Below are 15,200 nucleotides of genomic sequence, written 5' to 3'. Positions count from 1 at the left end.
AGCTAGTGACAGGTTCCCATAGGGCCCTACTAAGTAACTGACAGCCTTATTTTAGCTTAAAATAGTTTCCCTTGCATCCCCATAAATCAACTTTATCTAACATTACCTCGCCTCACAGGGAGCACGTCCTGCTCGGTCAGCCCCTCACATCTACACCCCCCATATCCCATGCCTCTTCTCGGTATGTCATGTGACCAGGGTAATGTCATCTGAAGTCCTTTACCCAGTTACATTTGCAACATCTACCCCATGTTTGTATCTGATCACATGAAATCACAGCACCCACCACGGATTTCTACTCCTCCCCATTCTCCACGGAGGCTGCCGTGATTTCATGTGGTAAGATACATACATCGGGTATACTATGCAAATATAACAGGACCTTAAACTACATCCCCCTGGTCACGTGACATGAAATGGCCAATGACGTAACAGTGATCTCTCTCAATGTTCCATACAGCAATACTCCAATACAGTACCCACCAAATATGCAGGGCCCCATTGGACTCACATAAGGTGATTTGCATACAAGTATACACACTGATTTTTTTAACATTGCAGCCATGTAAAAGGAACCATTTAGAGATAAGGACAATGCCTTTTAACCATAGTTTTTAATGAAGCATTTATTTTGGGTGGGTTAATTTGCATGGCAGGTTCTATTTGAAGGAAATCTACCATCAAAATCCATCATGATAAACCAGAGACACTTACTAATAGATCCAGGCATTGGGACTGTGGTGATCTTCTTATATTTGTTATCCATGGCCTCCTTCCCTCTAAAATAAACTTTTAAAATTAAGCTAATGAGTCTGAGGGGCTACCCTCAGCCCTCTGACTTTATGTATACAGGCAGTCCCCGGGTTACATACAAGATAGAGTCTGGAGGTTTGTTCTTAAGTTGAATTTGTATGCAAGTCGAAACTGTATATTTTATAATGGAAGTTCTAGACAATTTTTTTTTCTTTTGCCCCAGTGACAATTGGAGTTTCAAAATTTTTGGTTTAATTGGACCAAGAATTATCAATAAAGCTTCATTACAGACATCTTACAGCTGATAATTGCAGTCTGGGACTATAGTAAAGCATCCAGAGAGCTTCACCAGAGGTCACAGTGGGCAGAGGGGTGCGTCTGTAACTATGGGTTGTCTGTAAGTCGGGTGTCCTTAAGCAGGGGACCGCCTGTATATGGAAACACTCATTTACCTTTACCAACAGAAATGATCAATATACAAATCATGCACACATCTTGAGGCAGAGCTCCAACAGGGGCTCAGCAAAAGCCCCTAGTCAAAAAATAATATTCCAGTAGATAGGGGCTAACTGTCAGAGAACCTCTAATCACTGTACCCATGACAACTCAAAATTGAGAAATTTAAATAGTCACAGGGAGGAAAAATAATTTTGTCCAGAGATATTCTTACATGTACAGCACCTGTTCTGACTTGCAGGCAAATGGAACTTTAGAACAAACCTACAGAACCTTGAATCTTACGGTATATGTAACCCAGGACTGCCTGTACTGGCATGATAAGACCATGCTCACAGCTTTCAGACCATGTATAGAATAGCATGCCCAGTATAGCAACACTGGACCCGATGTAACCCGAGTGGTCAGATAACCTACATATACAGTAGCAGATTGCTGCAGGTATTTATGGCAGAAGAGATCAGGGCAGACCCCATACGGTGAGAAGTCTGTGAACAATTATTACAAGGTTCAACTTCTGTCCAGACACAAATAGCATCTATTGTTCTATTATATTCACTTTCCAGTGTAATTTCTCTTATCTCAATGTAACACAGAGGAAACACAAACACCCAATGCACTTTGTACTGTACCAGGAATGTCTTGGCCAGAGCCTTAGGGAGATGTTTTCGGTGATGTAAAAGCAAGAAATAATAGCCAAACCTGTCAGACTTTACAGAAATCAGTAGTGTGCGCATGCTTGCGGAATAAGGTCATTAAGTGTCTCGTAATCTAAATTTTCCTCTTTCAATATCTATTGATTTGCTATTGTCTCACAGATAGTGAATGAAGACTGAGCTGCAGTGACTCACAGCTCCCCCTGCCCTCTTCACAGACTAGCTGCAGTGACTCACAGCTCCCCCTGCCCTCATCACAGACTAGCTGCAGTGACTCACAGCTCCCCCTGCCCTCATCACAGACTAGCTGCAGTGACTCACAGCTCCCCCTGCCCTCTTCACAGACTAGCTGCAGTGACTCACAGATCCCCCTGTCCTCTTCACAGACTAGCTGCAGTGACTCACAGCTCCCCCTGCCCTCATCACAGACTAGCTGCAGTGACTCACAGCCCCCCCTGCCCTCATCACAGACTAGCTGCAGTGACTCACAGCTCCCCCTGCCCTCATCACAGACTAGCTGCAGTGACTCACAGCTCCCAGAGCCCTCATCACAGACTAGCTGCAGTGACTCACAGCCCCCCCTGCCCTCATCACAGACTAGCTGCAGTGACTCACAGCCCCCCCTGCCCTCATCACAGACTAGCTGCAGTGACTCACAGCTCCCCCTGTCCTCTTCACAGACTAGCTGCAGTGACTCACAGCTCTCCCTGCCCTCTTCAGACTAGCTGCAGTGACTCACAGCTCCCCCTGCCCTCATCACAGACTAACTGCAGTGACTCACAGCTCCCCCTGCCCTCATCAGACTAGCTGCAGTGACTCACAGCTCCCTGAGCCCTCATCACAGACTAGCTGCAGTGACTCACAGCTCCCCCTGCCCTCATCACAGACTAGCTGCAGTGACTCACAGCTCTCCCTGCCCTCATCACAGACTAGCTGCAGTGACTCACAGCTCCCCCTGCCCTCATCACAGACTAGCTGCAGTGACCCACAGCTCCCCCTGCCCTCATCACAGACTAGCTGCAGTGACCCACAGCTCCCCCTGCCCTCATCACAGACTAGCTGCAGTGACCCACAGCTCCCCCTGCCCTCATCACAGACTAGCTGCAGTGACCCACAGCTCCCCCTGCCCTCATCACAGACTAGCTGCAGTGACTCACAGCTCCCCCTGCCCTCATCACAGACTAGCTGCAGTGACTCACAGCTCCCCCTGCCCTCATCACAGACTAACTGCAGTGACTCACAGCTCCCCCTGCCCTCATCACAGACTAGCTGCAGTGACCCACAGCTCCCCCTGCCCTCATCACAGACTAGCTGCAGTGACTCACAGCTCCCCCTGCCCTCATCACAGACTAGCTGCAGTGACTCACAGCTCCCCCTGCCCTCATCAGACTAGCTGCAGTGACTCACAGCTCCCTGAGCCCTCATCACAGACTAGCTGCAGTGACTCACAGCTCCCCCTGCCCTCATCACAGACTAGCTGCAGTGACTCACAGCTCCCCCTGCCCTCATCACAGACTAGCTGCAGTGACCCACAGCTCCCCCTGCCCTCATCACAGACTAGCTGCAGTGACTCACAGCTCCCCCTGCCCTCATCACAGACTAACTGCAGTGACTCACAGCTCCCCCTGCCCTCATCAGACTAGCTGCAGTGACTCACAGCTCCCTGAGCCCTCATCACAGACTAGCTGCAGTGACTCACAGCTCCCCCTGCCCTCATCACAGACTAGCTGCAGTGACTCACAGCTCCCCCTGCCCTCATCACAGACTAGCTGCAGTGACCCACAGCTCCCCCTGCCCTCATCACAGACTAGCTGCAGTGACTCACAGCTCCCCCTGCCCTCATCACAGACTAGCTGCAGTGACTCACAGCTCCCCCTGCCCTCATCACAGACTAACTGCAGTGACTCACAGCTCCCCCTGCCCTCATCAGACTAGCTGCAGTGACTCACAGCTCCCTGAGCCCTCATCACAGACTAGCTGCAGTGACTCACAGCTCCCCCTGCCCTCATCACAGACTAGCTGCAGTGACCCACAGCTCCCCCTGCCCTCATCACAGACTAGCTGCAGTGACTCACAGCTCCCCCTGCCCTCATCACAGACTAGCTGCAGTGACTCACAGCTCCCCCTGCCCTCATCACAGACTAGCTGCAGTGACTCACAGCTCCCCCTGCCCTCATCACAGACTAACTGCAGTGACTCACAGCTCTCCCTGCCCTCATCAGACTAGCTGCAGTGACTCACAGCTCCCCCTGCCCTCATCACAGACTAGCTGCAGTGACTCACAGCTCTCCCTGCCCTCATCAGACTAGCTGCAGTGACTCACAGCTCCCCGAGCCCTCATCACAGACTAGCTGCAGTGACTCACAGCCCCCCCTGCCCTCATCACAAGTATGGTGGGAAAAACTAATTTAAGCTGAAATTGATGCCCACTATTTGCATGTTTATTTCATTAGGGTGAGGAGAAGAAAGTTTCTTGGCCACTGTAGGTATTATCTCTCTACAATTCTGTTCATGTACAACATAACTTTTCCACTTTAGATTTTGCTAAAGATGTTACCATATGCACACACACTAAATCCAGACCCTGTGCTAGTGAAATACTGTCTGGAGAAGTTGTATATGGTGCTACAGATTTTTATCTCGTGTCTATGGTGGCGCTGCCCAGGAGACATGCGGGAAGGTGAACTAAATTTACTATTTGCTGATAAAACATTTATAACCAAGGTTGTTTGGAGGAATATTTACTCATGGTTATTCAGCACAACAAACGTGAAAACAATTGTATCCCGAGCAAAAATAGAAAAAATATAATAATAATAATAATATTCTGCATTTACAGACCTTAGAGTCCGTCTCCTAAAATCAACAGTACAATGAGAGGAGTGAATTGAACAGAGTTAGTCTGATAGGCCGGTATTTGGTTTTTAGACCACAGTTGAAACTTTGGAATTTGTGTAATAATCTTAGTACAGGGTAGAGAATTCCAGAGAATTAGCACAGCTCAGGAGAAGTCCTGAGAGATGAAAGGCAAGCTCGAATTAAAGAAGAAAATAATATGAGCTTGATGGCACAGTAGTCTGAGGTGAGGGAGAAAAAGTAGGGAAGTGCAGCATTGTGCAGAGGTTCGTGGATGAGGGTGATTAGCCTTCTCAATTTACTAGGAGTGAGAGGGAACAGATTACAGAAGCTGCTGGTTGGAAAAAAAGACTGTTAGGCTGCTAGTAGAAATTATTGTCTCTCATGCCAGAGCTCAATTCAGTTACACCGCTCACTATTGCTGTATAATAATCCTCATGCTGCCGCCATTAAATACAAGCAAATTAAAGAAATTGCACAACAAAAGGTTTGAGTCAAAGTCCCTAATAAGAATGAAGATGAAAGGAGAAGCGATATGAGAGCTAGACTTGCCACCTCATTTATATTGGGTCCACCATTCTAGGTATTGGTTGGAGTTCTAGGAGTCACCCATCATGTTAATTGAAGAAAAGTTGAAAACGTAGCACAAACTGCTCAGTATAAGGGCTCCTTCAGATGGCCGTAGTTGTGGCCACACAAAGAGCGACCAGATCACAGCCACAATAGACATGTATGGAGGTTGCTTGTCTTCCTATGGAGAGAGGAGCAGCCTTAGGATGCATTTGCACATTGCGTTTGAAGAACGCAATTCAAAACAGAATTGGGAAGAGCAAAACATGTGTTTGCTCATTCCCCAACTAATTCATTTCTGTAGAAACTTATATGCAATCGGGCCCTCCTGTTGCATTTGAACTGCGTTTTAAAACTGAACTGAAATGTGTGAACAGGGCCTACGGATGAATTTACACAAATGTATGTTCGCTGGGCCGTGGAACCATGCAGAGGAGTAGGGGTGACCCCTTCCCTCTCCATAGAAATGAACGGCGTACAGGCCATTCACACGATGAAAGATAGGACATGCCCTATCTTTTTCTCGTGTACAGAGTCCAACGCCGTCTATGGGGAACGTATGTACAGCGGCAAGCTTGCGGCCATACATACGTTTCCCATATGGTCGTGCGAATGTGGCCCAATGGTTATATTTTTGCAGAAAGTAAAAGGGGGGAGGCCTGTATTGCAGTCCGCCTCTATACAGGCAAAGAAAGCTTGAAAAAAAAGGGGGAGAAGAAAATATAAAAGGGAGGAATTAGAGGTATTTTGTGTCTTTTGTAGTTAATATAAGTTCTATTTAAAACATAAAAAGTGTAATGACCAAATATTGTCATATTAAAATGTCAAAATTATAGTCGTATTAAAAAAAAAAAAAAAAAAAACACCACAAAACACTACTTCAACAAAATGAGTTTTCTATTAATACATCCCCTTGTTTGTTTGTTTTCAAAACGTATTAATACCTTCATTAGGTTCCCATTCTGGAGGAGATGTTTTCACACATGTAGTGTCATATGGTTCTCTCCTGCAGAGAGGAATTGGATTTCCCTCCTGTGATTTGGCATAAAATCCATCTGGGTCACTAACACTCCCTCTTAGGAACCATTACCCTGCCGGCACGGTCACCTTTCTAACTAAGGGCAGGAGTCCAGACTGGTACAAAGATTAGTTCTATAATGGGCACAATGCAGGCGCTGACCTCTATATCACTGGGCATGATCAGCAATGTGTTAAATTATTTATTTCTTTAATGAAATTGAGAGTTTTTTTTTATTTTTCTAAGTCACAGCCTCATGGGTGACAACGCAACTCCTTTACCTTAAGGGGAACCCGTCATTAGGTTTTACCTTACTAAACTACTAGTCTACTGCGATCAGGTATGAAATGTCTGTTCTAGAATTCCCTCTTTTACACAAAATCTCACCTGTTTCCCTATTTTAAAAAAATCCTGCCCTTCCCCGCCCCCCAAAACACAAACAACTTTGGGCTTATGGTTATGCATGTTGGTGGGAACTGGATCTTTATATGCAGCTTGAATTTCCAACTATGTCTTTGGTTGTCTGTACCTCCGATTCTGTAGCTCAATAAGTCATAACCAGATGTCATTTGAAAGATGAGATATGACACAAAGTATGGCTCCAGGTGCTACAGAACAGAAGATACAGGTTTCTGAAGTGACACTACTCCTGCAACCACTAAACTTGACCCATTTCATTTTTATAGGTAAATGGGTGAGATATCTCATAAAAATGAGAATTCTAGAAAGGGCATTTCCCACCCTGCCTGAGTGGACTAGTAGTTTAGTGGGGTAAAACCTGGTGACAGGTCTCCCATAAGATCTGCAATTATCCCTTACTCCACTGCATTCCTAAATCATCAATTATACAGTCATGACATTGGCTTTCGTCATACACATGTTGTATGTCACGTTACCTTCACATTTGTAATCTGCAGGAGATATGTACTAGTCAGTTACAGTATTTTTTGGTTATTTATAAGGACATCCTTAAAAGTCCCAATTATTTTACTGCTGACGCACTGCAAGTATGTTCTGAGATAGTCACTGACCCCAAGCAATGTGTCAGGCACTTCTCAGTAAGCATAAAGGGCTATGGCACCTGCACTGCCAGCAAATGTAGGCGAATATACCACCTAGGAAGGTAAGAAAGGCAGCGCTTTGTCACTTTCAAGATGAAGTCTTTTACCTTGCAAGAGGAAGTAAATTGAGAGCCAAATCTACTACTTATATCATAGGAAGTGGTAAACCACTCAGCTAGACAGCCGTTTGGGGAGCTGTATAAATAAATGTCCCCAACATCTTCACAATCTGCTCCTGTACACAAGCAAGACATGAGGGACAGCAGCATCAGACTACACTGTGTCTGTTTGTAGTCTGTGTCCATGGAGATGGATTTGCCGAATACACTGTGGACACTGACATGCGGTGTCATGACACCAGCAGACAGATTATCTCTAGTAGAATAGAGAATGATACATGTTATACTTTTACTGTTCTAAGAATGTTTAGGTACGTGTCTAGTCATACAACGTATCTTCTGATCACAATTGCAATACCTAGAAGAACAAGATTAAGGCGGAACTTAATGCCCCCCCCCCCTTATTTCTATAGAACACCTTGTTGACAGGGGGCGCCATGTTACTGGCCAAAGAGGTTTGCATGTGGATACCTAAAAGACATCTGCACAGTTCGGGTTATCCAGCCCTTTAACCTTTTTAGCAATAGATCTTAAAGGACATCTACTACCAGGATGAAGGATTGTAAACCAAGCACGCTGACATACTGGTGTGTGCCCCCTCTAGCAGGATCTGCTCTTTTTTTTTTTTTTTTACAAAAGTCCCTGAGTCTCAGGTTCATTTGCATAATTTTGAAGACTTTTATTCTTAAAAACAAGGGCATAAAGAAGAGCAGATCCCGCCAGAGGGTGCACACACCAGTATGTCAGTGTTCTTGGTTTACAATCCTTCATCCTGGTGGCAGTTGTTCTTTAAATTAACAAAGCTTACCTTAAAGAGTAACTAATACTTCCATACTTAGACAACATTTCTCTCGATGATTAGCCTAACCAAGTAATGTCTGCAAAGAGTAAAATGAAGTCTACTCTCAAACTCAAGCATGATAAACCAGGGACACTTACTCATAGATCCGGCACAGTGACCGTGGCCTCCTTCCTTCTAATATCTACTTTTATAATTATGTTAATAGGTTTGCAGGTGTCTGGTGGGTGTTACAAGAGACACTCTAATCTGTGCAGGAGGAGGGTGGAGAAAATTGTACCAGCCTGTGAAGCTGCAGGACAAAATCTAAAGCATGGAGGGGCTCTGGTAACACCCACAAAGGCTTTCTGGCTCATCATCATAATTTTAAAAGACGATTTTAGAAGTTTAGGAGGCCACAGCGCCTGGATCTATGACTAAGTGTCCTTGGTTTATCATGCTTGATATTGATGGTAAATATCCTTTATCGATTTTTAAATGAGAGAAAACAAAATTTACTTTGACGAAGATTTATTTTGCAGCCAACTCCTTTAAACATTTTTCAACAGGTTCTGGTGACTGATGACCCATTACTAAAGCTAAGTGAAAAAAAGTCCAAAGCGAAAACAGATGTAAATCCGGTGATGAGGAATGATCTTGATAAATGTGACTTACCTGTAGGTTGAACGTTCCTGGCTTTGTCGGTGATCTGCAACAATAGATAAAGGAAATAACATAAGTCTATGCATGATATTACGTTTTATTCAAAATTCTGACAATTTACGCCATTGGATGAATGCAAATATGTAAAATTTGACGTCTTAGAATAAGTCCAGCTGTGTGTGTGATGTATACATAGAAATTATATGCAGTTATTTCTGGCAGGGAAACAAATACAGTACAATTCTCTGCTGACTCTATAGAAACCAATGTATGGAGCATGTACAGTATTATATGAAAGTGAACGGAGCACAATATAACATGAAATCAGCCTCCCCTTTTCCAAGTTGATAACAATATTCATTGCTATGGGCAACTGTCAACTATTCAATATCATTTTATATACCCGTCTCACAGAATACAGACCGCCTTATATAACTTTTATGGCATTGTGCTTCGAAACCCGACGTCACCTCAATCAGAACCAATCAGAGATCAGCTGTCATTTTATAAACAGTTGTGCAAAAAAGAAACGAGCTCTGATTGGTTGCCAGTCACCGAAGGAGACAGTCAGAGAAACGGTCAGGGACTGATAGATACTTACAAAATATTTTTTTTGTTAACCCATTTAATTTTCTTCTAGTTATTTCTTACCCCAGGCAGCTCCGGAATGTACAGCTAGTTAGTTTAGTATATATACAGTTCACCCTGGTGTTCACAGGTCATCTCATCCAGAAATAAACTCACATTTCTGTTGTGTGCCGAGTTCACATTACTCAGCAACTCCTGCTGTTTCAGTGTCTCAATATAAAAGGGCAAATTTTATTTTGTGGATGGAACCTGACCCAGGAATCTTCTTTCATGATGTCCATGTCCTCTACTAGGGGAGGGAGTAGGGGCGGCATAGTAAAGATTGACAGCACACCTTTAAAACCTTCTTAAAAAAGAATATATACCTTCAAAATCAAGAATAATAAACCAAGGACAATTGCTCACAGATCCAGGCACTGTGACTGTGGTAATCTCATATTTGTTATCCAGGGTCTCCTTCATTCGAAAAAACAAAATCAAACAATGTTTAAAATTATGCTAATAAGACTGAGGGTCTCACCTTACAAAAGCACACTTGTTTCACAAGCTGTTACACTGCAGCAGCACCCATCGATCTCACCCTCCCCCTGACCTCCCTGTAATCTTTTCTCTTGTGAGCACAATGAAGCGGGGTGGGAGATGCTCCTTCAGAATGTACAAGCCTTTGTACTTGCAGCCTGAGGGGGCTCTGCCAAAGCCCCCAGGTCCCTGGCTCATTAGCATAATGATAAAAGTTGATTTTAGGAGGAAGGAGGCCATGGATAACGAATAGAACTATATTACCAAAGTCACAGTGTCTGGATTAATAAGTAAATGTCCCTGGTTTAACAAGATCGATTTTGGTTACCAAAAAAAAATGAAGAATATGGATCCCAACTCTTTGTATCTGCTCTTCCAGTACAAGAAAAAAAAAAACCCCTAAAAAGAACATCCCATTTATTTCCCTCCGTGTCTTTCTTTAGGAGACATCTTTTTGGATGCAGGACCGTGAACTGTACAACCTTATATTTCACAAACCGCTAGCACAAGAATTACCTTCGTCCTGATATCCGGCCATTAGTGGCAAATTCACAGCCAAATTTGGAAGACAGCCTGCTGGAGCAGTGCCCTGGGCTTACCGAGAGCGAAAAACATACGGCTGCCATTATAATGAGGACTTACAGACCCGTAACCATTTCACTGCTGAACTGCCTCATTTCTGTGTCTGGACAATTTGTGAGACTCTATACACTGTCATTTCCCAAGAGGTCTCGCTAACTTATTACATAAAACAGGGGCATGCACATGAATAAAAAGGCTTGCATGTTTTTTTTGCATAGGGAAATGGGTCACCCCAAGTGGATGTTCATTTACCCTGAGAACAAAAAGATCGAACATGTTTAAATCCAGCAGCGCAATCCTGGTCTTCCAGGACAAAGGGAAATACAGGAGGAACCAATACACCACTCTAAATTCCATTCTAAATCATTGGATTTGTCCATCATTACAGGGGTTGGTCACTTCACCTCAAGTGTGTGTGTGTTTATTGGTGTGAAGGATATTAGGTAAATTACCAATATACATCTAGTAAAAGTTCTGCTCTGTTTTTTTTAGGAGCTTCACTTCACATATCAAGAAAGCAGAGCAAAACTATTGATACAGGGGGTCCCCATACTCATGAACCCCAGACTTACAGACGACCCCTAGTTACAAACAGCCCTCTGGATGTGGGTAATTTACTGTAATTTAGTCCCAGGCTAAACAGCTATAACAGTTACCAGAGGTGTCTGCTATTAAGCCTTAAAACATTTTTAAAATCAAGTTGTCACAGAGACAAAAAAAAAAAAAAAAAATTGGCTGGGGTTACAATTAAAAAATATACTCTTCCGACTTACATACAAATTCAACTTAAGAGCCTATCCTGTACGTAACCCGGGGATCGCCTGTAGATGTACACTGGTAAATTACCTGACCCCCACACTTGCACAAAACATTAGGTAAAGTGGCCAACCCCTTTAATGTAACGTGCACACTGGGTTTAATGGGGCTGCACCAAATTTGCATGTTCAGATGCATTCATAGAATAGGAGACAAAACTTATTCACTGCTGGGATCCCGTCGACACAACAGGTCACCAAAAGTGGATGTTTCTACTTCAATTATCAGTCACCCAATTCTCATTTATCACAGGAGATCGAGAAATGACCCTGCACTGCCGAAAGATGTTCCTAAATAGAAAGTCAGGCACATGGTGCCATAAAGGCTCCATAGACCATTTATACGAGTTGTCTAGTGGCACAGATTTCAGTCCATTTTTATGCAGTTTGCACTAATTTTTGGAAAGCCACACTGAATGGAAAAACCAGGACCCTTGTACTCAATTGGTACACAAGAAAAATTGACGCTAAAACTTGTAGAAACAAAATTATTTCTAATAAAAAAAAAAATGAGGGGAGCGGGGGAGACGCTGAAGCTGGAGCATTCTGCTTCCTGGCTACATGACATCCAGTTAATCCATGATCCTACTCTGTTTCTTCAGATTCCGGAATGAAAATAAAAGTGTTCATTAGTTATGAGTGCGCATCTGATAAATTATTCAGATATTCCGCCCTCTTCTATCAAATACATGGGCGGCATTAACACTGTGTGTGCTGGGACTAGACCTGACCAAACACGCTGCAAAATCTCAAGAATGTCTTAGCATTCGGTCACATGCAATGAGCAGAGGAGACATTCATAGGATACTGGACCAAGACTGTCTGCAAGCACGTAGTATACAGCTCACAGTGCCCTGCAATAATCACAGAAGGAGGGTGTTTTAGTAAATACAGACGGTCCCCTACTTAAGGACACCCGACTTACAGACTACCCCTAGTTAAAGACTGACCTCTCCTGTGACCTCTGGTGAAGCTCTCTGGATGTTACTATAGTCCCAGACTACAATGATCAGCTGTAAGGTGTCTGTAATGAAGCTTTATTGATAATCCTTGGTCCCATTACAGCAAAAAATTGAAAACTCCAATTGTCACTGGGACAAGAATTTTTTTTTGTCTAACTACAATTCGAAAATATACACTTTTGACTTGCATACAAATTCTACTTAAGAATAAACCTATGGAACCTATTTCGTACGTAACCCGGCGACTGCCTGTACTTGTATTTCTCCGGAATTATTTCACAGGGAATCGTTCCCTACTACTGTGTTCTTCGGTTATTTCTCCCGGAAAAAGCTGGGCAGTTCTCCCAGCTAGTAGTGTGTTACAATGAGACAGTCCAGTAAGTGCAGTTATGTAGTGCAGAGACAATGGACTAATGGACAAGGAGATTGTTAACACTCAGGAGGGATAAAAGAGGAATGGCATGAGGCAGGAAATAAGCTCTAATATTATGCTATTCTATGGGGGGAAATAGAAATGTAAGAAAAGAAGACAGGTCCTCTTTAAAAGATTTAAGATTCTTAAATATATTAAGGATTACAAAATAACACAATTCTCCAATTCATGGTTATTAAAAATACTGCATTTCACAGATCTAATTCCAACCTGTCTATCAGTTATGGTGTTTATAATTTGGTTGTCCCTGGATACGACCATAAACTCCTGACCATGGTCGGCAGATTCCTCTGGCTTCTCTTGTACGGCACGGGGAGGGTCAGGAGGCAGAGATCACTACAGGTACTTCCTGTCCAGCAGCAGCTCTACAGAAAACATAAGCTCTGGATACCGATGGAGGCACAGAATTGCTGACTGTTTTATAGGCGATGCAGTAGTGCTGAGTGCGTCACAGTGTCTTGTATCCATATCGTGACTCTGATCTCGTCTTATCTCTCTTTCTACGTGTCAAATACTAGTGAATGTTCAGAAGGGAAATGAAAGTGTAGATAAACCCTGGACCCTGATAATCTAACCACATTGTCAGCACACATTTCACACAGCACAGAGGAATCATGGAGTATCCACACTCTGGAATTTTACATTGACCATCACTGTAAATGATCATTACATTGACAGGAGCTAAAACAGCAATAAAACTGAGTAAAATTTTAAAGTAAGGGGGAACTTTCTTTTATGGGCAAAAAGGAACATATGAACTTTTTAAATTTATGTAAGAGTGGCCAGATCAGATGAAAGTTGGCTGTAGCCACCAAGGAGAGGGGGGGCCTGGATAATAATTTAAGGTATTTGGTGCTTTCAATCCTGTAATGAATGTTGGAGGGAGTAAAAGTCATTCAGCAAACTCTTCCACTGAACCAACATACTCTTGTTCTTGGGGGTAAAAACTGGTACCATGTCTGCTATATTCTTACTTCCGTTCCCATATAAAGAATGCACGCATGCTTGGCTTAGCCAAGTGTGCATGTATGGAAAAGAAAGTGTGGTCCAAAAATTGCATCTTATGTGACCCCATAATGCCCTGAAAATGCATTAAAAAATGATTTGCATCAAATATATTATAACATCAAACATCAGGGTGCACCCTGCCATGATTTCGGATAGCAAAGAGTTAAGCAAACACACAGCGATCCGAAGGATGTCAGCCGCTCTGATGCAAAAATAGTCCTGGAAAGGTATAAAGAAAATGACAATGCCAGGAAGAGAGTTGGAAGACGCTGGTGACAATCTGCAGCCTAATGAAGCGCACACTCTGCCTCCCTACACAGGGGTCCGCTGGCTCCAATTTCTCAAGGTGCTATCAATTACCCAACAGGTTTAGTAATAATATGTAGATAGTCTTTCACCGCTCTCTCAGCATGTGAATTATACTGCGTTCTGTCCTCGGACGGCGGCGAGGAGATGAGACGCTGATAAATTGTGATCGGCTCGTTTCTTTCCAGACGAACGTGAGCATCTGCTATCAGCAGATCATGCAGTGAGAACTAGCAAATGCTCAATCTTTTATTCCATGACACCATGTTTTCCCAAAAGGAAGACAAGAAAAAAAAAAGTTACTTATAGAGACGGTCACCAGATTTTACCCTATTAAACTAGTAGCTCCCTCAGGGAGCATGACATGTCCTTTCTAGGATTCTCTTTTTATGGCAAATCTCATTTGATTACCTATAAAAGAAAAAAAAAAAAAAAAAAAAAAAAAAATCACCTCTAAAAAGTCATGTGAGCAGAGAAGAGTTAGATTTAGAGGTTGCAGGGAGACCGTCACTTCAGACACCCCCATCTTCAGTTCTATAATACCTAAAACAAAATACTATTAATACACTGGCGCTGCTGTAGTATCGTGTGAGTTTTAAATGGTTACTAGTTTTTGTTTGTTTTGGGTCTTCGCTGGTACAAGTAGTGTGCCTCTCCACTACTACTAAAATAAACACTTTGTAAAATTTTTTGACTTGGTACCTGCGCTGACAGAATAGTGTGTATTATGTGATAGTCGGATTTTGAATGAGGGAGTCTAATATATCGTAATACAGGTGTTTGGTTCATGCGGTGTACTAACCTCAATTCGGCGGTGTTTTCCAATTGTTGGAATCTTTGTTCGAAGTTTGCTTCTTGTTGTATTCCTATTGTGGCCACCTTCTATGCATGGACCGATGACATTAACGATGTGGGTGCTGGTTTTTCACTGTTGCACGCTCTTACTCCTCTAAAAATCCACAAGATGACAGATCAGTATGTCATCGGTCCATGCATAGAAGGTGGCCACAATAGGAATACAACAAGAAGCAAACTTCGAACAAAGATTCCAACAATT

General features: G+C 43.2%; 1 protein-coding gene across 1 annotated transcript in view; it reads right to left on the bottom strand.

Annotated features, from left to right (window-relative positions):
- WDR44 (WD repeat domain 44) overlaps positions 1-15,200 on the bottom strand; it is a 54,391-nt gene that overhangs the window by 25,513 nt on the left and 13,678 nt on the right. Inside the window, exon 2 of the mRNA XM_072125786.1 lies at positions 8,943-8,976. Coding sequence (XP_071981887.1) covers positions 8,943-8,976 — 34 coding nt within the window. The remainder of the gene's footprint in view (positions 1-8,942; positions 8,977-15,200) is intronic.

Source organism: Engystomops pustulosus, chromosome 9, assembly GCF_040894005.1.
Source record: "Engystomops pustulosus chromosome 9, aEngPut4.maternal, whole genome shotgun sequence".
Taxonomy (NCBI): domain Eukaryota; kingdom Metazoa; phylum Chordata; class Amphibia; order Anura; family Leptodactylidae; genus Engystomops; species Engystomops pustulosus.
The sequence above is the reverse complement of the archived record's forward strand: the minus strand, read 5'-3'. Positions and strand labels throughout refer to the sequence as shown.